General features: G+C 37.9%; 1 protein-coding gene across 1 annotated transcript; it reads left to right on the forward strand.

Moving 5' to 3' along the window:
* Positions 1–1,925: 1,925 nt before the first annotated feature.
* LOC122966132 lies at positions 1,926–24,092 on the forward strand. The gene is made up of 6 exons (XM_044330128.1): positions 1,926–2,089; positions 8,085–8,150; positions 14,193–14,789; positions 14,992–15,105; positions 16,248–16,731; positions 23,484–24,092. Exons 2-6 carry the CDS (start codon positions 8,137–8,139, stop codon positions 24,036–24,038), a joined length of 1,764 nt encoding a protein of 587 aa, XP_044186063.1. The 5' UTR covers positions 1,926–2,089; positions 8,085–8,136; the 3' UTR covers positions 24,039–24,092.

Consider the following 24,092-nt stretch of genomic DNA (forward strand, 5'->3'; position numbering starts at 1 on the left):
GAACACAGACTTTAACAATCAATAAACAGATTTCTTCAAGTATCTTCTCATATTAAATGTGTTGTTGTTTGTTCATGATTCTCTTATATTTTAAAGCCATGATGAAGATAAGAGTAGGGGGCAGATAATAGGGACCTTCTGAGTTTACAGCAACCAAGATAAAGCAAAATCAAGGTTCAAGGTTAAGCTTTATTGTATTTACACAACACAGGATTGTTGCTGTCATTATATCCACATCAATGCTGTAGTCAATACTTGTCACTTTAGTGTGGTACCAGATGAGATTAGAAATGAGGAACTAGGTGGATTATAGACTCTATATGAAAATTTAAATACAAGTTTTAAGTCATTCATATTGCCCCAATATTCAGTAAATAATAGTGAAATCTATCTGATAGCATCAATAATATGTGATTGGCCGATGGGTCACATGGTCATTTATTTTGATTTTGTTCTGGCTTTAAGTATTCAGAATATTTTTAGGGTATTTAAAGGACAGGTATGTCTGTAATCATGCTGTAATCATTCCCCCTGTTCATACTGACCATTAGAAGATCCCTTCATAATGCACTTACAATGTAAGTGATGGGGGACAAAGTCCACAGTCCTCCTTCTGTGCAAAAATGTATTTGAAAGTTTAGCTGAAGCTAATAAGTCAAATCAAGTCGATATCTTTCAACGTTACAGTCTTTTTAGTGCTACAGTCCCTCCTTTTGTTACTATACTTCCACCGCAGCTCAACAGAGAAACACTGTCTGAGGAAACAACTATGTAACAAAATGGCCGCAACGGCCCGTAGGAATGTCGTAGAGAGATCAAACCAAAACTCAATTATTCGACTCGTCAAGACCTACAAATCATATGCTGACACCCCTGACCTAAATCCAACAGGAAGTCTGCAATCAGCCTTTCAAAATAAGACTTTGCCCCAATTTTGGACACCGAACTAACGCTATCTCCTCCGAGGGCGTTGTTGATATCGGCTTCAAACTTTGATACATGACTTATGACGCCGTGCTGAAAAAAAGTTGTTAAAAACTTTGTAATAACTTGAACGATTTGGATTTAATAAGCCCTGAAAGTTGCAGTGCCACATCACACCTTACAATGTAAACCAATGGGGAGGCAATCTATGGGCATGAACTTTGTGTCAAACAGAGGCTTCTGATGTCTAAACTATAAGTCTGACCACTTTCAAACTTGTATCAATGGATTCGCCACAAAATTTTGTACAAAAAAATGATTTTTAATGTAAGATTTGGCCAAAGTCATGGGATTTATGAGGAGATTTCACAAGAAGTGTTCTCTAAAATCCTCCTCTCCAAGTGCTCCTGGTGATGTCACTCCCTCAGTGCTGTGAAACATTCCGCAATACACACTCATTATAAAATCACAGGAGGAGCAAGAAAAGACTCTAAAACTCACACTCTAATATCTCACAAACAATAAAAGATAGAAAAAACATGTAAATTCAAGATATGTAGGTCAAAGTTTTGTGACTCATTTAAAGTTCAAATGAAGTCTGTATCTAAAACTATGTGGAAGCAGTAAATGTTCAAAAAGGTGTGGATTCACTCACAATCTCCATTAAAATCAATTTCAAGTGAATGAGCCCAAATATTTCCCTCTGAAATGTAGTGAAGTGGAAGTATAAAGTAGCATCAAACTCAAATAAAGTACAAGTACCTCAAAATTGTACTTAAGTACAGTACTTGAGTAAATATACTTAGTTACTTTCCACCACTGCTCAGTATTGAGAAATGCATGTTAACAATTGTAAAACACCTGTCATGTCACAACTCTACATACTCTGATACAGCAGGAGGCGCTGTGCAGCTTTTACGCTGCGATCCGCCAATAAACACGAAGACGACGATGAAGAGTTTATAAAACCCAAAGTTGCAGAATAGAAACTGTTAGTGGAACATCGTTGACGTGACCGGACCGACCGGACCCAGACCACATCATCGGTGTCTCAGTACGGTTGTGTTGTTTGGACCTCACCGGTGTGTTCAGACCTGCTCTGATGAAGCTTTGCAACGGGGGAAACGAATCAGAGTCTGAAACAATTGAACTAAAAACAACGCAGGTTTGTGTGTGTGTGTGAGAGAGTCACACTTCTGATTTGTCATCTTTCGCTTTCCATTTTATTACATAACTTTTTCATGTTATTTTGTTTGTTTCATTTCTGTTTCTAACAGGAAAACTAGAGAGTGATCAACTTAAACTGCGTCCTCTCTTTCCTTAATTCCCTGCTTTCTTTTCTTTTCTTTCCTTTCTTGTTTGTTTGTTTGTTTGTTTGTTTCACCAAAAAAATCAGGCTACTATTATTTCAAATGTCAATATGATCCTTTAAACGCCATAAATAGTGTTTTATTTCAGTCTTTGCCACAAAGAGCGCCGTCTGGTTTTAATATGTTGCACACTGGGCTGGGTAGTAACTCCTTACAAGTAACACAAATTATTTTAAAAAAGTATTTTTTTTAGGAACTTTTTAGTGACCTTTTTTAGTAACTTTTCACGTTCTCTTTTAAAACGGCACTTTTACTTTTTACTTGAGTATATTTTAGGCCAGTAATCTACTTTTAACTTCACTCCATTTGCCATTTATACCTTCGTTACAACTAGTCTGTAGTTGTATCTACTATGAATCTATTATGCATTTTATTACATTAACTGAAATAAGTTGTCATTTAAGCTGTGTGCGCTCGGGTTACGCAGCAGAGCTTTAACTTGTCTCCTTTGCTTTGTGCCAGATATTTATGAGCTAGAAAAATGCAAAAAATGAGAAAATCAGGCAAATAACTTTTCAATTTAAAGTTTGGTTGTTTTACGAATGTAACAGTTATTCAAATCCAGTAACTACACATTGTGCCACTGTGCACCCTGCAACCCTTTTCACAAGTCGGTAGAAATACTTTCACTTTCTTTGAAGGGCGCATTAAAAAAAAAAAAAGTCTATGCAGAACAGATGCAGGCTTCACACTGTATAAACATCTAAATCAGACGATCACTGTATGATTCTGATTTATTAACAGAATCCTCTCGTTAATCTATTTCTTTTCTCTAATTCGCATTAGTTGTTATTTGTTTTATAGCGATGAATGATGGTGAATTCATTAAAAAGAATGTGACCGGTGAAACTCAGCTTGGCTTTCACTCAGCGGGCTTCCAGTTGTTATCTATTCAGGAAACACACATAGGCAGAGAGCAAATATGGGCGGATCCTGTTGGGGTTTCCGCGTGACGCACGCGCCTCTACAATGCGCCGCTCCCATGTTATTGCCACAATGAGTCTTTACACTGTAAAGATTATGCTTTAGGAATAATCATATTGTATTGAGTTCCTGTGCTATTGGAGGAGGCAAATCATAAGTAGCGCCCTTCATATCAAAGCAAGTGGTTTAGTTTGCTACATGTCCATATACAGATAACAACACATACAGGCAACAATAGCAGGCTAGACAGCTAGCATGTATGATATTTTAAAGCGATACCTTCATATAGATTAAAAAAAATGAAGTAAAATAAATAAAAACAAAAGTAATAGCTAAATTACAGATAATTAACATGTAAAGCAAAGTGCCTAGAAATAACCATGTTGCACAGTGGATTAACACTTATTATTCCAAAAAGAGACTTGACTCACACTCTTCATCAAAGACTTGAGATGTGGCTTGTACTTGCATAAAATGACACACTAAACAATATTAAACACGAGGTAACTTGTACTTGGAGTAGTTAATTGACCAAGTACTTTTATACTTTTAGTTGAGTAGGTTTGTGAAATGGTAATTTTTTACTTTGATTTGAGTATTTTTTTATGGGAGTAATTGTACTTTTACTTGTGTAAAAACATTTCAGTACTCTACACACCACTGGTTGCACAGGAAACATCATATAGCGGTTTTGATGTTGGATATTAAGACATTCGACCTTGTTAACCCTCAATAATTGTTGCCTGAGATCATCAATCCTCACTAGATTTGTTGTGCATTAAAGAATAAAACTGATACAAGGAAAATAACAGGCTGAAGTTAGGGACTGTCAGTAAAGTACATTTATATTTCAAACCAGCTTTATTGTTCATCTGCAGTAGAGTCCACCTACTGCACGCACATTCCCCATTTTTTTTTTTTTTAGATTAAAACCATGAAATATGGACTAATAAGGTGTTACAGCATTTTTTCTATAATTTATTTAATCTGAGACACTTGTTTTAATCTTGGCCTCTTCCCACTAGATGCACAATCCCCAGCTTTTTGATAAAATCATTATATTAGCTCAGGGGGCGATATCATGCAATATGGCCCAATGAACTATTACAGCCTGTTTTTCCCAAAGCTTTCCACACCTTCTGTCTGAGACTTGTCAAACCAGCTTTTTTTCATCTGGGCGTCCTCCAACTAAATGTTCCAGTTTTTAGATAAATATCATGCAATATGGCCCAATGAGCTACTGTCTATATATATTACTGTTAGAATCATGTATATAAGAATGTGAATAAAAAGGTGAGAGACAGATGTGGAGAGCTCTCCGATCTTCTGCTGTTGTCCATTGAGAAGGACGTCCCAATTGACCATAACGAGGCCGTTAACATTTACAAACTCATAGCCAAAAGAATTCTCCTTTTTATTTCAACAATCTTGCTTCTTGCAAGACAAGACTGCTCAAATCAGCTAATTTTACAAAATGTTAATACAGTAGTTCCATGTTTTTACTACAGATGTGTTTGAGAAATAAAGATTTAAAACGTTACCCATTCTCAATAAATTATATTACAGTTTAAAAAGTAAATCCTCTTGAATACAGATGTATTGTTTTCCTTATATTCAGATTCATAAAATGTTCAATGTTTTTTAATTTATTCCTCTTCTAAAATAAATGAGATAAATAAATGCAGAGAGCATGAAAAACTAAATGACCACTATCTTTATGTCTCTACTTTACTTACAGTAAGACTGTCAGCATTAAAAACGTCTTTCACTCTGTTTATGTCTCAATGTGTCTGTATGATGAAGCTTTATAAATCCATTAAACTAAATCCCATAATGTGAGTTTATTCATGTGTAGGCCTACAGCACTGGAGAAAACCCAGAAAATAATTAGAAGATATTTTCTGGACAGTGTTTTGCATTCAAAACCTTAAATTTTCTGTTTTTCATTCACAATTATTTTGTCTTCTGTTGTGTCTGGAGTCAGATCTGTGATGTGTTTAATGTGTCAGAGGTGTCATCCACGTGTAGTTGTGTGAGGAGTGAACTGAGATCAGCTGGGAACAAATACAGATGTTCTGGATGTCTCGTTTCCATGGACACCACTGATTCTGCCCTGCCTCCTACAGCCTGTGTGTACACACCGCTGTTCACAGCACATTTGCAGTGCTTTTATAAAGGCTACTGTAGGTCATCTAATGTAAGTTTCTACCAGCTTATCTCCAGCAGGTTTCACATCAGTGAGTAATCTATTATATCATCTGAACATATTTCAGAATCTCTTTTAGTAATTATCATAAATTCATATTTTTTCTTTTTTGCAAAAAGGAAAAAGGAGATAAGTTTTGATGTAAAGATGCCTTTCCACCACTAGATGGTGCTGTTGTACAAGATTTATGATATGTGATCTGTTGCTGAACAGTTCTGAACATATACTATTGTATTATGTTGGGCCGTGGCTACAAGTTTGGCTATCAGCAATAATTAATGATTATCAAAGGTAATTGTTAATTATCAAAATCAATAAAATTATTAATAAGATTTAATAATAACGGGCACCACCCTGGACTCAGGGAAAAAGATAGCCAATTCAGTCTCAAAGTGTACTAATCTATGAATTTGGGACTTTGATTAATAATTAATTTAATAACTATAAACAAAATCACCATATCAATAGCTAGTAAAGGTTGAAGGATTTGGAGTTCTTTACAGAGCAGAGGTTGGCAAAACTCATTCTTGTGCAACATTAAAACAGACAACAGGTATATCCAAAAGCATTTATTTAACAAAAGGGTAAAAGCAACACACAATACTAATCTAGCTAAGTGTATCTATATACAAGTGTGAATGTGTGAGTGTGTGTGTGTGTGTGTGTGTGTGTGTAGGGAAGACAATAGCAAGATGGCTGCAGTCACCTGGTGACTGAGCACATGGCATGCCGACACTTTGGCTGATAAAGGGAACTACAGGGATAAAAGGCCAGACCATGTGGTGTCTTGAACCACATGTGCTGCCTGAACCAAAGTTTGCCAAACTAGGTTTTAACCTCTTAACTGTGTGGTTCTCTATTCAAGGCCAATTGGTGTATGCTAAAGGTGCCAGGTTAAAACGAGGTTAGTTGCATGCAAGGCCTAGTTACTGGATGTAACATGTGTTAAGCATGCTAACATTAACCTAGCGGTGTGGCTATGCAGTAACCTGACTATAGGCAACAAGGACATCACAACAACAGTTCAATGTATAACCTTAACCAAATCAATACATGTACAGTACATTGTTTGAGTTAAACATTCTTGCTTAGCCGTACTATGCTTCACTGTGTTGCTAGGCTATGCCCAGTTGTTACCAGTCCATGAAGTAAGAGATGCTTTGTGGTGTCCTGCTTTGTAGCCGGTGAATCCGTGGGTGAGTCAGGCTGAGAAGGCTTTGGCTCTGAAGCTGAAAGATGCAGGCGTTGCTGGGGAGAGAGCACTCCAGTCGTGCGGAGGGCCCAGGTCACTCCGTTGTGTAGAGTTAGCGGCAAGCTAACTCCATTTCGCGGCTCCTGTACTTGTTAAACTGGCCAGCAGACTTGTGTGTTAGCTGCTGGCACAAGGAAACTTAGTTTCTGAGTCTTAGGCAGACTCTCGCGTCTTCTGCCGTAAAGAAGAAAGTGTGTGTCTGCTGTGAGCAGGCCACACAAGAGAGCAGAGAGCTGCTCCAGCAGCTGCTGGAGGTGTGAAAGAGAGCAAGGAGCTGCTCCTGCTGCAGCTCGTGGAGAAAAGAGAGAGATAAGAGGGGAATCTCTAGTTTTGATAACCTGGATCCATGGGTGGAGCTTCACACTTTGGGTGCGAACCCCCAGGGCTCAGGTTTCTTGGAGTCTTGAAACATGTGGTAAACTGTGGTCCACATGTAGTTCCAACAATTATAAGCTTTTAGATTTTTTTATTTTTAATTATTATTATGATTTTACACATTATTTTGACCTCTTTTAAGGATAAAGTATGGCACAGCAATGCAGAAAATGTTTGAGTAAAAGCAGAGTAGGGATTTCTGGCACAACTTTACCTACTAAGAAAGATGCATGAAGAAGGAAAGAAATATGAAGGGGTCAAGACTCCAAACTTTTTCACATCAAGGACCCCTAAACTGACACAAATTAGACCACAGACCCCCATCTGATTAGATTTTTACTTTTAGATGTTTTATTAAAGAAAGCGTATGAAACCCATGACCAAAACAGTCATATATTCTGTCGTTGTGTTACTTATGGATGGAATTACAGTGAAAAGAAATTATTCCCCTTTTTGCTGGGGAACCCCTGAAACCCTCTCAAGGATCCCTGGAGGTCCCCAGACCCCACTTTGAGAACCACTGCTATAAAGAACAAGCGCGTTTTGGATCATTGCCTTCAGCAGTGTCAGTTTAGGCGTACAACACACCACAAAGAACACATACACAGGATACTTATGGGGAGATTTCAATTATATTTATTATTGTTTTAGGTTATATCATTAAGTAATTTGTGTTTTCCCAACAGCACTTGAAGGCAGCATCAGGTAAGCATTTGTCAGGTGAAAGTGTGCTGCTGCCTGGACTTTAAACTTTAATCGCTATCACACACAGTTTCAGCTTCCTAAATAAACTCAGCTGACTGATAAGTCTGGAATGAGTTACGTGCAGAAACGGGCATGTTTTAACTTGTTGATGTGAAGTAAGGAAAACGGAAATAACAGTTGAGTCACACCCATGGTAATTTTGCCTTGCATGATTACTAACCAAGTGATTTAATCATTTCAACAGATTCAGTGGACTCAACTCATGTGTTGTGATCTCCAGCACAGTAAACGATCACAATCCTTATTTATTTATTTTTTATCCATGCAGGTAATACGATGGTGAGGCTCTAACAAGGAAACAGCACACAGAGACAAGAAAAATGGCTGCGCCAAGGTAAAGTTCAAATCTCTAAGTTGCTGCTACTGCACAGAAAATGAGGGAAAGGCTTTTAATACTGTAACAACAAAGTGTCAAAATGGTGGAAGTATGTTTTCCTGGAAAATTTCTATGTAATTTGCAGGTATGTAACGGTTATTTTTAGGATATTTTACAAAATTGGTGATGCAGTTTGGTTCAAATTTGGTTTATAGTTTGGTTCATATGTTAATTTGCAAAAAAAGGCTTAAGTTTGTGTGCCTTATGATAGCATATTAAGTTGTTTCTTAAAAACTGTATATTAGTGAGGGTCTGTCAACAATTTCAGTAGCACTTTTACTTTCACTTTTTATTTTACACATCTCTTTCTTTTCTACTAATTTCCAGGACATGTTTAAAATGCCAAGGCAATAACCATCTCAACCAACTTCACACTTTCTTCAGTTTTTTCTTATAATTTGTTGCCAGTTTTAGGACACTTTTCTGCAAAGTGGCCTAAAAGTTAACTGTTTAATATTTGCAAATTACTCCAAAAATTTAAAAGAAATTAGTATAAATTAAAGGACCTGTAAAACAAAGTGTTACTAAATAATAATAACTAATAACTTGTTAAAATATTTTATAAAGATGTTAAGAAAAATCCAATATTAGACTGTTTTTTTTTAACCCTCAGTGCACACTCACATACCTGACCCATATGGGTAGTAAATATAGAAATATATAATGTCTTTTAAACATTGTATTAATCATTGTTGTATTAATCATCATTGTAAATTAATCATACAGTTTAAAATATACCATACTGCAAATAATTATGCCCAAAGACTGAGTAAAATACTGCGTAATGATGGCAAAAATGAAGTTTTCTGAAACCTTGAATTCAGTTGCTTTAAACAGTGACTCACTGTGAAACCATGTGTGATCTGGCGACATCTGCTGGTGTATTTGTGTGAATTCAACAGCAAACAAAAAACAGTGATACACCCTTTGTAGGCCTTTTTCACAGCAGACATTTGTATTTGTCACGGTAGGAAAAGCACACGTGTTACAGATGTTACTGAAGCCCCAGTAAACTGTGACTGTGACAATACCAGGATCTTGACACTGCAGTTACATTGAATTTAGTCATCATTCATTTTATTATTTACATGTCATTTACATGTCAAAATATCCTCCATGAAAAAGGCCTATTATTATGTAGAAAAGTTTTTAAAAACCTTTTTGGCTTGTGACCCTTAAAACAAAGCAATCTCTACTTGTGACCCATCGCCACTGGTTATATTGGGGCCTGAAGAGGTAAAATAATACATTATTTCACAAGCAAGTAAAAAAGAAAAGATTAAAGGAACATAACAAATGAATGTAATTTTGTGTAGTGGAAATATTTGCCGCTTTTCTATCCTGTTAATCATTTCACAAGCCTTCAGGTTAATCTTGTGACCTTGGAGGGGTAGAACATATAAGCCTATAGATATAGGTGGGCCTTGTGGTTATATTTTAATCAATGTGTGTATAAATAAAGTATATGTGTCTATATGTGTATTTGTGTTAAGTGTGAGCTTTTCCTGCTATGGGCATTATTATCAGCTAGCAAAAATTCTGGCTCAGAACAGAATTGATTATTTCTGTCATTTAAGAACATTAAAAGCTCAGCTGAGAGTAAAGGTTGCCTTATACTCCCTCAGACATGCTTGTTGGAAGGTGGAAAAGACTGGAGGGCAGAATATTTTCAACAGCTCAGTGCTGACAAGACAGAGGTTCTGGTTTTTGCCCCAGAAAAGGTTGCCCCTGTGATTATGAAAAGTATTGAGCCTCTTTCCTCCGCTGCACACTCCAACCTACGCAATTTAGGGGAAATATTTGATCAATCCTCGTTGTTCGACACCCATATAAAGCAGCTGACCAGATCTTGTTTTTTACACTTAAGAAATATCAGTAAATTGAGATCTGTTGAACTAGAAATGCTTATACATGCCTTTATCTCTTCTTGCATTGACTACTGTGACATACTATTCTCCTCTCTCAGTATCTCTGCCCTTGATCGTCTGCAGACAATCCAAAATGCTGCCACAAGACTCATCACTGGCTTCCTGTAGGATTCAGTTGCATGGCGAGGCTCCTGCATATGTGGCTGATCTACTACACCCAAACTCATCGGCTCGCTCTCTTAGGTCAAACATGCTAAACTTGCTTTCTGTTCTACGCACCCGTCTTAAGATCTGTGGTGATCGAGCTTTTGAGGCTGTTGCACCTGAACTTTGGAAAGCTCTGCCCTGCACCCTTTCAGTCTGCTGATTCTGTTGATTCATTTAAAAAGTAGCTAAAAATACACCTGTTTAGACAGATGTTTGGGTAACCTGTAAGCAACAAGTTGACGTTTTTTATGTTTTTATTGTGTATTTTATACTGCACACTGTGGTTTTTATTGTTTATTGTTGTTTTGTATTATGTGTTTGTCGATTTTGCACTTTTTAATCAAGTGACCTGGGAGGTCACCTCATCTGTTATTTCTTTCTTTGTTGCATCATGCTAATGTAAATCATTTTGTGACTAACGTCTATAAAAAGCGCTATATAACTAAATTTTACTTACTTACCTGGCACAGAGCAAATGTGGAGCTGTTTGGTTTACTTTCTTTTTTCTCTTAGTCTTAAACTTTTAGTCTTGTTTAGTTTAGTTTAGTTGGTAAGGTAAGGTTGGAAAGTTTTATTACTAAAATACTCTACTTTGACTTGACTTCAACTACTGGACACAAGATGTCTCCTACTTCACTGTTAAGACCATTCTCAGTGTTTGTGCTCTGGAGGCTTCAAGTTTCCACATCACACTTGTGTAAGTTGCATACTGGACCATGATTGGCAGCTAATTGGTTTTGATGTCACAAATCATGCTTGTACCAAGGTACAAATTCTGTATTTACATTTAGTATTAGTGAATTCAATTTTTAATTTGAAGTTATGAGATTTGTATCATCAATGGAAACAAATCTTTGCAGACTGACTGCAAAGACAGTTTGCTGAAGAGAACAACTTTAAGTTACAAAACAAGTGGAGTTTTCAGGATATGCATAGAGCCAAGAAATTTCAGAGAACGTTTTTTACTCTGGCATGCAGACTATCTGTTGAACAAATAGCAACTTGTTTTAGTAACCAGTATTCACTGCAGACCCCTCACACCCTGGACATAACCTGTTCCACCTTCTCCTCTCTGGTAGGCGCTACAGACCACGTTACACCAAAACCACCAGACAGTTTCTTCCCTCTCGCCGTCACACTGATGAACAGTTAAATCAGTCATCCATCACTGTCAAATATATATTTAAGCAGGCTGTATATATTGTTCACAGACGTGTACACCTGCATATACTGGACATAACTACTTACTATACGTATAAAAAGTAACTTATTTTTCATTCAATGTTTATTTCAGCAGTCCTACACACCTTTACACTACTTATTGACAATCTACAGAAACTGTTAACCTGTATATAGACCTGTATGTTGTTGTCCATTTGTTGTTTCTATATGTATATATCTATTTTTTTCACCTACTTGCTTGTAAGTAATAGCCATATGTTTACGTTTACATATCTCTGTTCAGCTTGTTGTCCTTGTTTTGGCTTTATATCCATGTGTATCTCCTGAAAATTATTGTACATTGAGAGCCACTAGAAACTGGAGTCAAATTCAATGTATACATAAACATACTGTACTTGGCCTTTTGTGACAACCTACACAAAATTATGTCCAGTCACTCAGCACGTATACAACTTCCTTCACAGCGTGTAACAGCTGCAGAGGTCTGATGCTGATTTCCTGTAAGTCTGAGATTCAATTTCACATGGTAGTCAAGGTGGCCTAAACCTCCTCAAATAGAAGAAAAGAGGGGAAAAGTCTGTTAATCTTTATTTGCAGTGATAATTTAAACTAATCAAGCAAAAAGCAACAAAAAGTCATACATGTGGTGTAGCAGCATCCCAATCTCAGACAGCTACCATGTCAAGCTTGCAACTCATTTTTAAGCAGGATCAAAAGAGATCTGCTGAGCTGACATGACACTACAAATGAAGTAAATAAGAAAAAATACACATCATCTCAGTAATAACAGTAATATGGGGGTAACAATAGGCTAATCTACTCACAATAAACACATTATATAAGGGTCATATCCTACCAATAATAGTGGGATAATAAGGTAAAATCTCTGCATTTTGAAAAGAGTAATGATTGTTATATTAAAGGATAAGGTTGGTGATTTTCTATATTTTTCTTATTTCTTATTTTTCTTGCCTGTATTCCTCTGTGCTGTAGACCTCTGCTGTTGTCCAAAAAGGAAGGAAGTAGATGGGTGAGGTGTTGCGTGTTGGAACGGCTTTGTCTTAAAAAGCTGCTCAACAACTGTATCTCAATAGACACATATTAGTACATAAGGGAAAAAGACACTCTGAGGCGACAAATGTCTGCAGAAAGGTAAGTTTTAAATCAGAGCTACTGCTGCCTCTGTATAATAATTTCAATATGCACTTTATAGCCAAATCAACATGTAATTAATATATTGGACATATTTCATATTGTAAACACCAAAACTGTAAATTATATTATATTTTGGGTGTGTGTGTGTTGGTTGGGTTATAAACACAACAAAAAGATATCAACAAAACACATATACTACAATAAGGTGAATGTGTTTGTCTTCACAGGCCTTGGGGTTATATTTAAACCATTTACTTTATATAATTTATGGATGCATACATATATGGCATTCATATGTGTGTTGTTTTTAATTGATCTGTCTGAATTAAAAAATCACTTGTGCACTGAATACTGTAAAAAAAACAAAAACAATTCTGTCAAATAGAAACATTTGACAATTTGTTCACTTTTATTGCATATTAATATCAAATGACTTGCACAAAACCTGGAATCCCCTGACAAAAGCCTATATCAGCTCAACCTAATTTATACCTGTTGACATCTAGGTTTAAAAAACACCAAATGCTTTTAAACTTAGCTGCTGGCTGAAACAAAATCAGCCCCTCCTCTTATTTTCAGCAGGAAACTAAGCGGAGCAGACAACTTGAGTGAGTGTAGTGACGAGTGATACATATCAGGCAGGGTCGTTTGCACATACTCACCTCTGCCTCTGGGTTGGGTTGCCAGGTACCATCCCACACAGAAACTAAGGAGCACCCATTTGATTTATGTCACTATGAAATTGGTTGATTAACGGGAGAAATTACCAATCGGGGGCACAGCAGGAGAAAGTGTTAAAAATAGGGAGACTCCCGCAAGACTATTGGCAGATACGCTAATTTGGATCCGATCACCTTTCAAAAGCTATGAAAAGCCACATCAGTGTTCCACTGAATTTAAAAGCTGGTGTTCTTGATCAGTTTAATAAAGTTTATCTTTTATTATTGAAAAAGGAGGTTCTGTCAGGTCTTTCTCCTGCACTGTCTCGCAAATCTAATGTGGACATAAAGTAGGTCTTGCAAGTATCCGATGAGATTTACCTTTAATTTGTTTTCACATTTCACTTCTCAGACAACTACCATTAGTTTACATAGACGTTGTTTTGTCTTACAGAGAGAACCTGCGGAGGGCCTTGTGCCAGTACACCAAAGACACCTTCAGTTATATTAACACGCTAAAAGAATTCAGTGAGAGCCTCCCTGAATGGAAAGATGCAAGGAAGAAAGAGTTACAAAGGATTAGGGACATTAAAGACAGAGCTGACAAAACCGACTTGAGCATCGACCATGTTAAACAGTCAGAGAACAAAGACAAGGCTTTTCTGGAATACATGAAGAGCAAGGTGACCCTCGTGACTGCAGACAGCAGGCGTAAAAAGCTGGAGAAGGAGCTTGCTGCTGTGTCGAAGGTCACTCTGGGAGGCCTGGAGAAGCTCAACTGCTTCCTGGATGCAGTGGAGAGGTTGGCGGTCACCTCACTGCATGTGTTTAAAATGTGGAGCCGTTTGGTTTACTCCACATTAACAGTCCTGTCGATTGTTTGTATTTGTTTTGAAATCTCACACACTGGATGTTGTTTTGTCTTACAGAGAGGAACTACAGGAGGCCTTGTGCCAGTACACCACAGATACCCTTATCTGCATTGACACAGTGAGAGGCTTCTGTGAGAAGATCCCTAAATGGATGCTTGAGAGGGAGACAGAGTTAAACATGATTATGGACATTAAAATCAGAGCTGACAAAATCGACTTGAGCTTCGACCATGTTAAACAGTCAAAGAACAAAGACAAGGCTTTTCTGGAATACATGAAGAGCAAGATGACCTTCATGACTGCAGACAGCAGGCGTAAAGAGCTGGAGCAGAAGCTGGCTGCTGTGCTGAAGGACACTCTGGGAGGCCTGGAGAAGCTCGACTGCTTCCTGGATGCAGTGGAGAGGCTGGCGGTCACCTCGCTGCATGTGTTTAATGAGGAGAACTGGGTGTTACATCTGCCCCAAGAGATCAGCCGTGACACTGTTCAGGTTGGTATCATTGCTGCATGGCTAGTCTGTCCACTCCTCCTCCAGTTTAAAAGAGATGCAAAGGCCTTCTTCCTTCCCAAACTTCAGAATGTGGAAGTGCTGGAATATCAGTTGGACAAATACATCCAGACCACCCAGGAGATCTGTGACAAGTTAGACAAAAGGTAAAATCTTTCATAAACATGTTCATAAAATGCCACAACCCAAGCCTAAAAATGATTAATGGAGAACTTAGGAACATTTAATAAATAAAACAACATAGTTTAATAAATAAATAAATAAATGTATTTATTATACACTAATTGCACAAAAGACATTATTTGAAATCATATCTATAAATTAATGGTATAATCATATAATTCACAGCTCTTTCAGTGAGTTTTGCCAGAGGATGAATATGGAAACTGTGGTAGATCTTGATTTGTCTGAAGATGACATACAAAGGATGCTTCGTCACATCAATCAGCTTAATGAAATCAGGTAAGCATGAAGTGACAATAAGAGGTTTGGTGGTGCTAAAATATTACCTCATTGCAGTTGTACAAAGTTGTGTATTTCTGAAATGTAGTCGACACTTTCAATAGCAGACAGTTTGAGCTATAATTGGTATTTCAGCTATTTAAAAACATGTTGTATAGAACAGATGTTTACAAAATTATTGGGCATCCAAAAGCACAAATATCCTGTAGAGGTTTGGCTGGAAGTTGTCTTTAGAACGCAATACTGAAAGGTTCAAGTAGTTAATTTACTTTTGATTCCATTTCATCAACAACATCTAATCAGTATTATGTCAGTGTACTGTAGTGTTCAATAGACTTTACAGACAACAACTTCTCTCTGTATCAAAGATTAAAATACAGTATGTCTGATATAATAAAAGCCCTTTAAACACTAAATTCAATGACAAATGGGATTATATTTCCAATGATTACTTGATCTCTCGTTGTATTATAACTAGCACAGTCTGTATGAGTCATGTAAACTTGAAACATTGAAAATATATGCAATGATTAAGTGTTATTTGTTTATTGTTAAAAGAATGCAGGTGCACTGAAAGGACACTAGGGGGCAATATGACCCTGATTATAAAGAACACATGACAGTTTATGTTGGTGACTGTGGCTCAGCTGGTAGAGCAGGACATCCATTGACTGCAGGAGGGTTTGTAGTTCAATCCCCTGCTTCTTCTTTCCACATGTTGAAGTGTTTAAATGAGAAGGAAATTGTGCTAAATAACTGCGACCAACTTACCATGTCTGTTTAAATAGCAGATATACTCTCTCTTGCTTCAATCCTTTACCTTAAATGTCCAGTATTAAATTGGGTAACATATAAAATGATAATTACCGAAACACAGTTACTTATATAACAAAAATTACAGCTTGATGTGACTCATCTGCCAAATGCTTTTGTCCAAAGTGACTTACTGTTCATACATACTTTCTTCATTTCTTATTTTATTTTATGGCAAGAGAAACCTATTTCAATGTTCATTTGGGCACCTGACTGTTATTTTAAGACAGACTTGAAAAATTGTGAACCCGTCCTTTAAAGCTATTTATCACTCTGACTTTTGAGATGTGTAATCTTCTTATATATTCTTTTTCTTTTCTCTTCATCAGGATGGACCAACACTTCCGGATGGTGTTCTTGTTTGAGGAGGAATCATGTGGTCACTTCATCAGTGAGTTTGATGAACGACAGCCCAGGATGCTGCAGTTTCTAAATGACCTGGAGGAGAGTGCTGTTAAGCTAGACAGGATGAATAAGGGGTCAAAGATCTCCAGTGTGGCAGGAAGCTCGGTGGGGGCGGTTGGAGGTATTTTAACCATCGTTGGGGCGGCATTAAGTCCTGTAACAGCTGGAGCGTCTCTCGCTCTGTCAGTGACTGGGGTGAGCCTGGGAGTTACTTGTGGAGTTGGTAGCATAGTCACCACAGTCACAGAGATTGGAGTCAACTGCACATATCAAAAGAAAGCCAGTGAAGACTTCAAGAGCTTCATGAAGGATGTGCAGAGTCTCCAGGATTGTCTGGGGGAGGTGTCCAGACAAACAGTCACCAACATGGAAGCAAGTCAGATATATATGGCTATTGGAGTAGGCAAGGTGCTTTGGAAAGTTCGTGGTGTTAGAAATGGTATTAAGTCACTTGTTGATGATGCCTCGGTGTTGGCCCAGGAAGGTAATGTGTTACATAACGTGTCCAGAGTGGCATCAGATATCCCAGATATTGGTCAGGCAGCAGTCAATGGGTCCCTTGCTCTCACCAAGTCAGCCAGGGCTGGTCTCATTGCACTCAATGCTTTTTTCCTTGGCATGGACATCCTCTTCATCTGTAAAGACAGCATCAGTCTGGCCAAAGGCAGTGAGACTGAAGTCTCACAGCTCATCAGAGCCAGAGCTGCACTTTGGAGATCAGAGATGGACTCATGGAAGAAAATCTGTGACTCTTTGCGTCAGGGTCTGCGGACATCAGAGAAAAAACAAGATATCCTGGAGACACCATTTTATCCACAGAGGTAGATAGAAACACAATGAAATTCCCATCTGATCAAGTGGGTGAAAAACAAATGAAAAACTGTTTTGTGCATGTATGAGGATTTAATCCTGCATACAGCAGAAAATCAATGAACATCCTCATTTAAGTTTATCTTTAGAGATAAGTTGTGATTCTTATGACTCTTAGCCAATTAAAATTTTCAATGATTACATAACCACATTACCACATTTAGTAATAAATACTTTTACAGAGAATAATTGCATGTCAATATAAAATGATCCTGTTGGGTGTTAACCTCAGAGTTCCCATTTGAAGCCACTTGCTGTAGTTCTTTACATTCTGTAACATTTACTGATAATCTGAAGATAATCAGAATATGTGCAGTAGATTGTATTACTAGGCATTTACTGTGCTTTAATCATCAGACACTGAAGTCAAATTATATCAGCATCTGGTTTGTTTTTTGCCTTTTGTTTCAAGTTTACCGTATAACATATAAATAACGTTTCATGAATTGGATCCATTATTACCGAGTCTGCTGGGACGCTGTAATAACACTGTTTTACCTTTTTGAAATGTTTTATTGTTGTAATGTTTTCATTTTATAATATAGTCTTGCTGTTTCATGATCTGTAACACCCATCTCAACATGTATGTAGCTCTTGTATGTATTCCTGATCAATCCAAATAAATGTAAATTCTGAACACAGACTTTAACAATTAATACATTTGATTGTTTCAAGTAACTTCTCACACTAAATGTGCTGTAGTGTGTTCATGATTCTCTTATATTTTAAAGCCATGACGTTTGGATTAGGAGATGAAGATAAGAGTAGGGGGCAGATAATAGGGACCTTCTGAGTCCAGGTTCACAGTCAAGGTTCAAGGTTAAGATTTACTGTCTTTACACAACACAGGATTGCATAATAGATGCATCTGTAGCCTCCTCATGCTGTAGAAAGACAAATGGTACAAATAAGGGAAATTATAGTCAATACTTGTTACTTTAGTGTGGTACCGGATGAGATTTGAAATGAGGAATTAGGTGGATTATAAACTTTATATACACATTTAAATACAAGTTTAAAGTTATTCATATGGTCCCAATATTCTATAACTAAGTGAAATCTATCTGATAGCATCACTAATATGTGATTGGCTGAAGGGTCACATGGTCAATTATTTTGATTTTGTCCTGGTTTTACTTATAATTTTTCAAGTCAGTCCTAAAACAATAGTCAGGAGCCCAAATAAACACTGATGTGTTTTTCTTGCTGTAATCATTCCTCCTGTTCATACTGACCATTAGAAGATCCCTTCATAATGCACTTACAATGTAAGTGATGGGGGACAAAATCCAGTCCTTCTTCTGTGCAAACATGCAGAAGACTCAGATCCAATATTGACATATGGATGTGTTCTGGGCGGGACTCTTTACAAGCACAAAAGATTTGGATCTCTTAGGATCATGTATGCCGGAGTTATGACTGTTTCACTTTTCATGGCGAAGGATCAAAATTCTACCCCTGGCCACGCCCCCTTGGCAATGTCGAAAACTCACCGTTTTGATAACTTTTCATCTCCCAGGTCTGTAGATGATACTGACTGAATTTGAAGTTGCTGAGGTCAAATCTCTAGGAAGAGTTTGTTAAAGCATGCAGCCTGGAAATTACCAAATTGGAGTCAAAATCGCAACTTTTACCCAAAATGGCCGACTTTGTGTTGTGACTTAGGGTATGTGTCCAAGAGACTTTTTGGTGCGTCTGGTCATGATACATAAGCATACTGAATTTTGTTCCTCTACGACAATCTGTATCAAGGGGCTCAATTTTCCAAATTTTCTAGGGGGCGCTGTCGAGCCATTTTGCCCCGCCTTTTTGCGAGACCCATAAAATATCAAATTTTGTATGTGCAAAGTTTAACAACTTTTCCTGCATGTTTAGGCCCTCAAAAATGCATTTGTTACGGAAGAAAAATAATAGAGAAAAATTCCTTGAGTTACAATAGGGCCTTCGCACTGTCAGTGCCCTAAAGATGTCAACCAAACATATGCACTACAATAAAGTGAATGTATTTCAGCTAGGATTCTGACTTTAAACTCAGAACTGAGAGAGATGCAAAGGCCTTCTTCCTTCCCAAACTCCAGAATGAGGAAGTGCTCGCATATCAGTTGGACAAATACATCCAGATCACCCAGAAGATCTGTGACAGGTTAGAGAAAAGGTAAACTGACAGTTCATTTTCAACAGCACATTCTGTTCTTTAAAATAATATACAGATTCGGAAAAGAAACAATATCTATTGTAGAAAGTAAGTGTAACTGTTTCCTTCACAGCTGTTTCCGCAAGTTTTCCCTGGAGGTGGCCACCAATACTGTGGTAGAACTTGATGTGAACATGTCTGAAGATGACATACGAAGAATGCTTTGTCACATTACTCAGCTTTAGGAAATCAGATAAGCAATTCTCCTGTGTTTGGCCCACAGACTTTATATAAAGATGGGCATAGCAAGATGTCATGTCATCCATTGGTTTACATTGGAGCTGGTTTGACGGCCTGTTGCAGCACTGAGCTTTGCACACTTGGGTTAACGTTAGCATAATTTAGGTAAAGTAGCTAACAGGGCAGGTATCATAATCAAGTAACATTAATTTTACTGAAATATTGTAACAATAGTGCGACTCAGTGTGAGTCCTGGACCTGGGGAGAGCAGCAGGTGAGCCAACTGTCAATCATAGCTTTCAATCAGTGCCCACAGGGCAGACACCAAATGCTAATATACATCTTCAGATCTTATGAACGGAGCAATAATTTCCAAAATGACCACCAGCACACTTGTAAGAGGGTCTGAATTAAGCAATTGAGACTATAATGACACATGGTTCCCAGACATTGTATTATATTGATTATATTGGTGATTTTTATAAGGGGACCTTTCTTCTAGCACCGCTATGAGTTTGACATTTGTGATTTTGAGTGTCTTGACAGCTATTGGATGGATTACCAAAAAAATTGGTACAGACATTCATGTTCCCCTTGAGATGAATCATAACAACCTTTACCTTTTCATCTACAGCAGCACCAGTGGTCGCATCAGACTTTCTCATTATCCGTCATTTTGACGGACAGGGTCGTAAAAATTCCGTCATCATCTATTATTACCCGTCATTTTAATTTTAATTTTTCTATGATAATTACACATAGGCCTATTTAATAGCTTTTGTTTTCATTCATTCATTTTCATTTTTAATGATTAATTTAGAGAACAATGTAACCCGGGTCACAAAGAGTTAACAACACAGAAGTGCCTCAGCCAATCAGAGCGCAGGTCCGCAGCACCGTAGGTAAGCTACACAGCGTATGCTGGTCAGACACTGGGTGACACTGTTGAGCGAGGATTTACCGCTGAACGGTAAAAATATAACTCAGATAAAACAGTAAAAACACCATATACTGTTATCAAAACAGAACAGTAACAGCCTGTACTTTCTTGTAAGCTCGTAGAGGTGTGTGTGTGAGAGGCTGCTCACTGAAACCTGCCGAGTGACACAGAGGAACCCCCGAATTGGTGAGTCATAGTAAAAGTAAACAATTAAATGCTGCGCCACATGATGCTAGGCTAAGCTGGCTAGCTCAAGTGAATGAGTCTAGAGCTAACAAAAATGAGCATTTAGTGCTGAGCAGTGCAATTAGTCGACTCTTGTAGAGCTCAAATAAACTAAAACTGTTTGACAACTCAACTGGAAAAAATATAAAGATGTGACATGTGGAGTATTTAATTGCTCAATGTTTTCTGTGGCTGGTAAAGCTGCTGAACTGTTAAATACTGAAGCAACATACTAAGATATGTTTTGTCGGGTATTATATTTCATTGGTATAGTGAATCTGATTTAAAGAACAGAAGATATAAGAATATAGAGTGTAAAGTTCACACTGTTGGTCTGTAATTCATGTTGTATTGTTTTAATTTAAAAATACCAGGTTAAGATAAAAAATAGTAATTTAGTTCATTTTACTCAGAAATTCATTTACTGTAAAGGTTATTTAAAATGTGTTGATTGTTTACATTATATCTATATATTTTGTTGAGGTTTAAGGAATTAATCATTCCTGACAAATCAGAATGGCAATTGATTAATGATCATTTCTGGTAATGTCAATGACTGCAGGTCAGGTTTTTTGAGTTGATTTGAAGTTGATTGTTTATTGCCAAAAATAATACATGGTACCAGTTTACAGCTTCTTGTCTCGTGTGGTCATTTAATGTTGCAAATAGCCATTTCTGCCTCCTGTCTGAATCTGGTATCCTCTGATTCTGGTCCAAAATTATTAAAATCCTTACTAAATTGTAGTGTTAGGAGCTGAGTGCTACAATAAGCTTATACAGTATGCATTTATTTATTTATGGAGAATAAAGATGAACAGACACTGACGTGCGGTCTCTTCTCATGTCAACACATTTTTTCCCGCAGTGACAGCAGGGCCGCCAAAAACATTGTGGCCATTTAGCCTTAACAGGCAAATACGAACAATGCAAATTTACAACGTTAGACAATTGCTATTAAAATATGAACAAACCACTTACAAAAATTTGACTGACTTAAACTAAATTGACCTGCTGTAGACTAGCCTAAGCTCAAACCTTCCTCCTGGTCCACATGGACTTAAACTGGGTGCTCGCTTGTGCGTAATCAAACGCATCAAGGGAGACTGCTGCAGAGGCGACTGTCATTAGATTTTGCGTCTTTGCCTCGGACAGACGACTTCTCATGGCCGTTTTAATTTTGTTCTGAAGGCTGAACCCGTGCTCTGCTGCAACACTGGAGACTGGAATTACCAGCACCACTTCAGCAAAATTTTTGAAGTCAGGGAACATTTCTCCCAGGGAATTGATCAGAAGTTGGCAAGACTCTCTGAACGTGGGACTTCCTGATCCTGCAGCACACGCTCTTTCTGCACCAGTGGCGCAGCTGCACCCTTTTGTGACCCGTAGTGGTCACAGACGCGCTCCAAAGCATCCAGTCTGTAGCTCTTCAACGCGCTGTCAGCACCCGGATAGCGAGAAGCGTTGAGTACGGTGTCGGGGTCAGCGGTGATGCCCAGATGCTCTGAAGGGAATCTTTTTTTGATCAATTTAGTTACCTCCGTGATGTACTCTTTGCGCAAAATTGAAAGGATCTGCGCGCCTGCCTGTGTGAATGTGATGCCACAGAATCTGCCGTCTTGTAAAGCCTCATTGAATTTCGTCTCCACCTCACCTGGCCCATTCATCAAGTCCTCTAGGCTAGCTAGGGTCATGTTCACGACAGGTTGGATGGAGGAGATATTAACATTAGTTTGTAGCGATGGCTAAAGCCAGCTAGACAATGAGGTTGTGCACGTGAGGCCAAAGATGAGACAAGACTAGCTAATTAATATGCACACTCGCCACCAACTGGACAGGGGTGTGAATTACTTAAAGTTAGTTTATCACCCTCAGTGTAATCTGTCAAAATGACTGACAGCATTCAGATTTTTCCATCATTGTTAAAAAAATTCAGTCAATGAATATTCGGTTAATGCAACCTCTGAGCAGCACCACCATTAGGTCAAAATTTCAGTTTTTGATTCATTTCAACTAAAGGAAATTAGAGGGAGCCTGGGTCTTGTCCAGCAGAAGTCCAGATCTCTGTATAATTTTCTACTCACTCTGTTTCAAAGGATATGTTCACAATTTATCACATCTGTTTTAAAACAACAGTCAGGGGCTCATATGAACACTGAAATACTGGGTATTAAAAGATCCCCTTCAATTGCACTTTTCAATGAAAGTGATTTGTGTGTCCATGCGGTCATTTTAAAAGTTTGTCTGAAGCTTATATGAGCACTCAGCTTCAGCATTCTGAGTTAGTCATATCTAGTGGATATCTGCCACATTTACAGTCTTTTTAGCATCAAATTTCCTCTTTTGTTTCCTCGGACAGTGTTTCCCTGTTTAGCTGCAGTGGAAGTATAGAATAGAAAGCCTTTAGTGTAATTGTATTGTAAATACAACAAAGTTAGGAGTGTTACTCCTGGTTGGTGTATTAAAAACACAGTACAACATAGTCTCACACAACCACACAACTCAAGTCCTAAAATAAATAAATATATATAAAACAGTAAAGTGTATCAATGGAAATAGGTGTAGTATACTCCAGAGTAATATGAAATATTGCACATAAATAGAACTGATTATTGCACAGCGTGAAATTCATGAGAATGATATATTATTGCACTTCATGAGAGTAAATATTGAGTTGTAGCATAAGTACAGTTTTCATATTGCATACTGAGTTCATTACTTTTTGAGAAAGATGTGGCTGTGGGAGTAAGCAAGGTGCTTTGTAAAGTTGGTGTTGTTGGAAAAAACATAGATTCACTTGCTGATGCTGCCTCTGCTGTTAAGATGTTGAAAAGTGAAGAGCTGATTGCAGGTGCTGGTAAGGTGGTGGCCCAGGAAGGTAAAGCATTACGTAACATGCCCAGAGTGGCATCAGATATCCCAGATATTGGTCAGGCAGCAGTCAAAGGGCCCTTTGCTCTCACCAAGTCAGCCAGGGCTGGTTTCATTGCACTCAATGCTCTTTTCATTGGCATGGACATCTTCTTCATCTGTAAAGACAGCATCAGTCTGGCCAAAGGCAACGAGACCGAAGTCTCACAGTTCATCAGAGCCAGAGCTGCACTTTGGAGCTCAGAGATGGACTCATGGAAGAAAACTCGCGATTCGCTGTGTCAGGGTCTGCTGACATCAGAGAAAAAGCGAGCTATCCTGGAGACGCCATTTGAGCCAGAGATGGAGATCAAGAAAGATAAAGAAACAGAAATGGAATTTCCATCTGACGAAGTGGATGAAAAATTGAAAGAAAAACAGTCTTGTGTAATACAGTAGAACCAGCAGTAGTCTCACAAAGTGCTTTTTTGACAACTCTAATTAAAGTGAATG

The sequence above is a fragment of the Thunnus albacares genome, chromosome 17 (genome assembly GCF_914725855.1).
Source record: "Thunnus albacares chromosome 17, fThuAlb1.1, whole genome shotgun sequence".
Classification (NCBI taxonomy): domain Eukaryota; kingdom Metazoa; phylum Chordata; class Actinopteri; order Scombriformes; family Scombridae; genus Thunnus; species Thunnus albacares.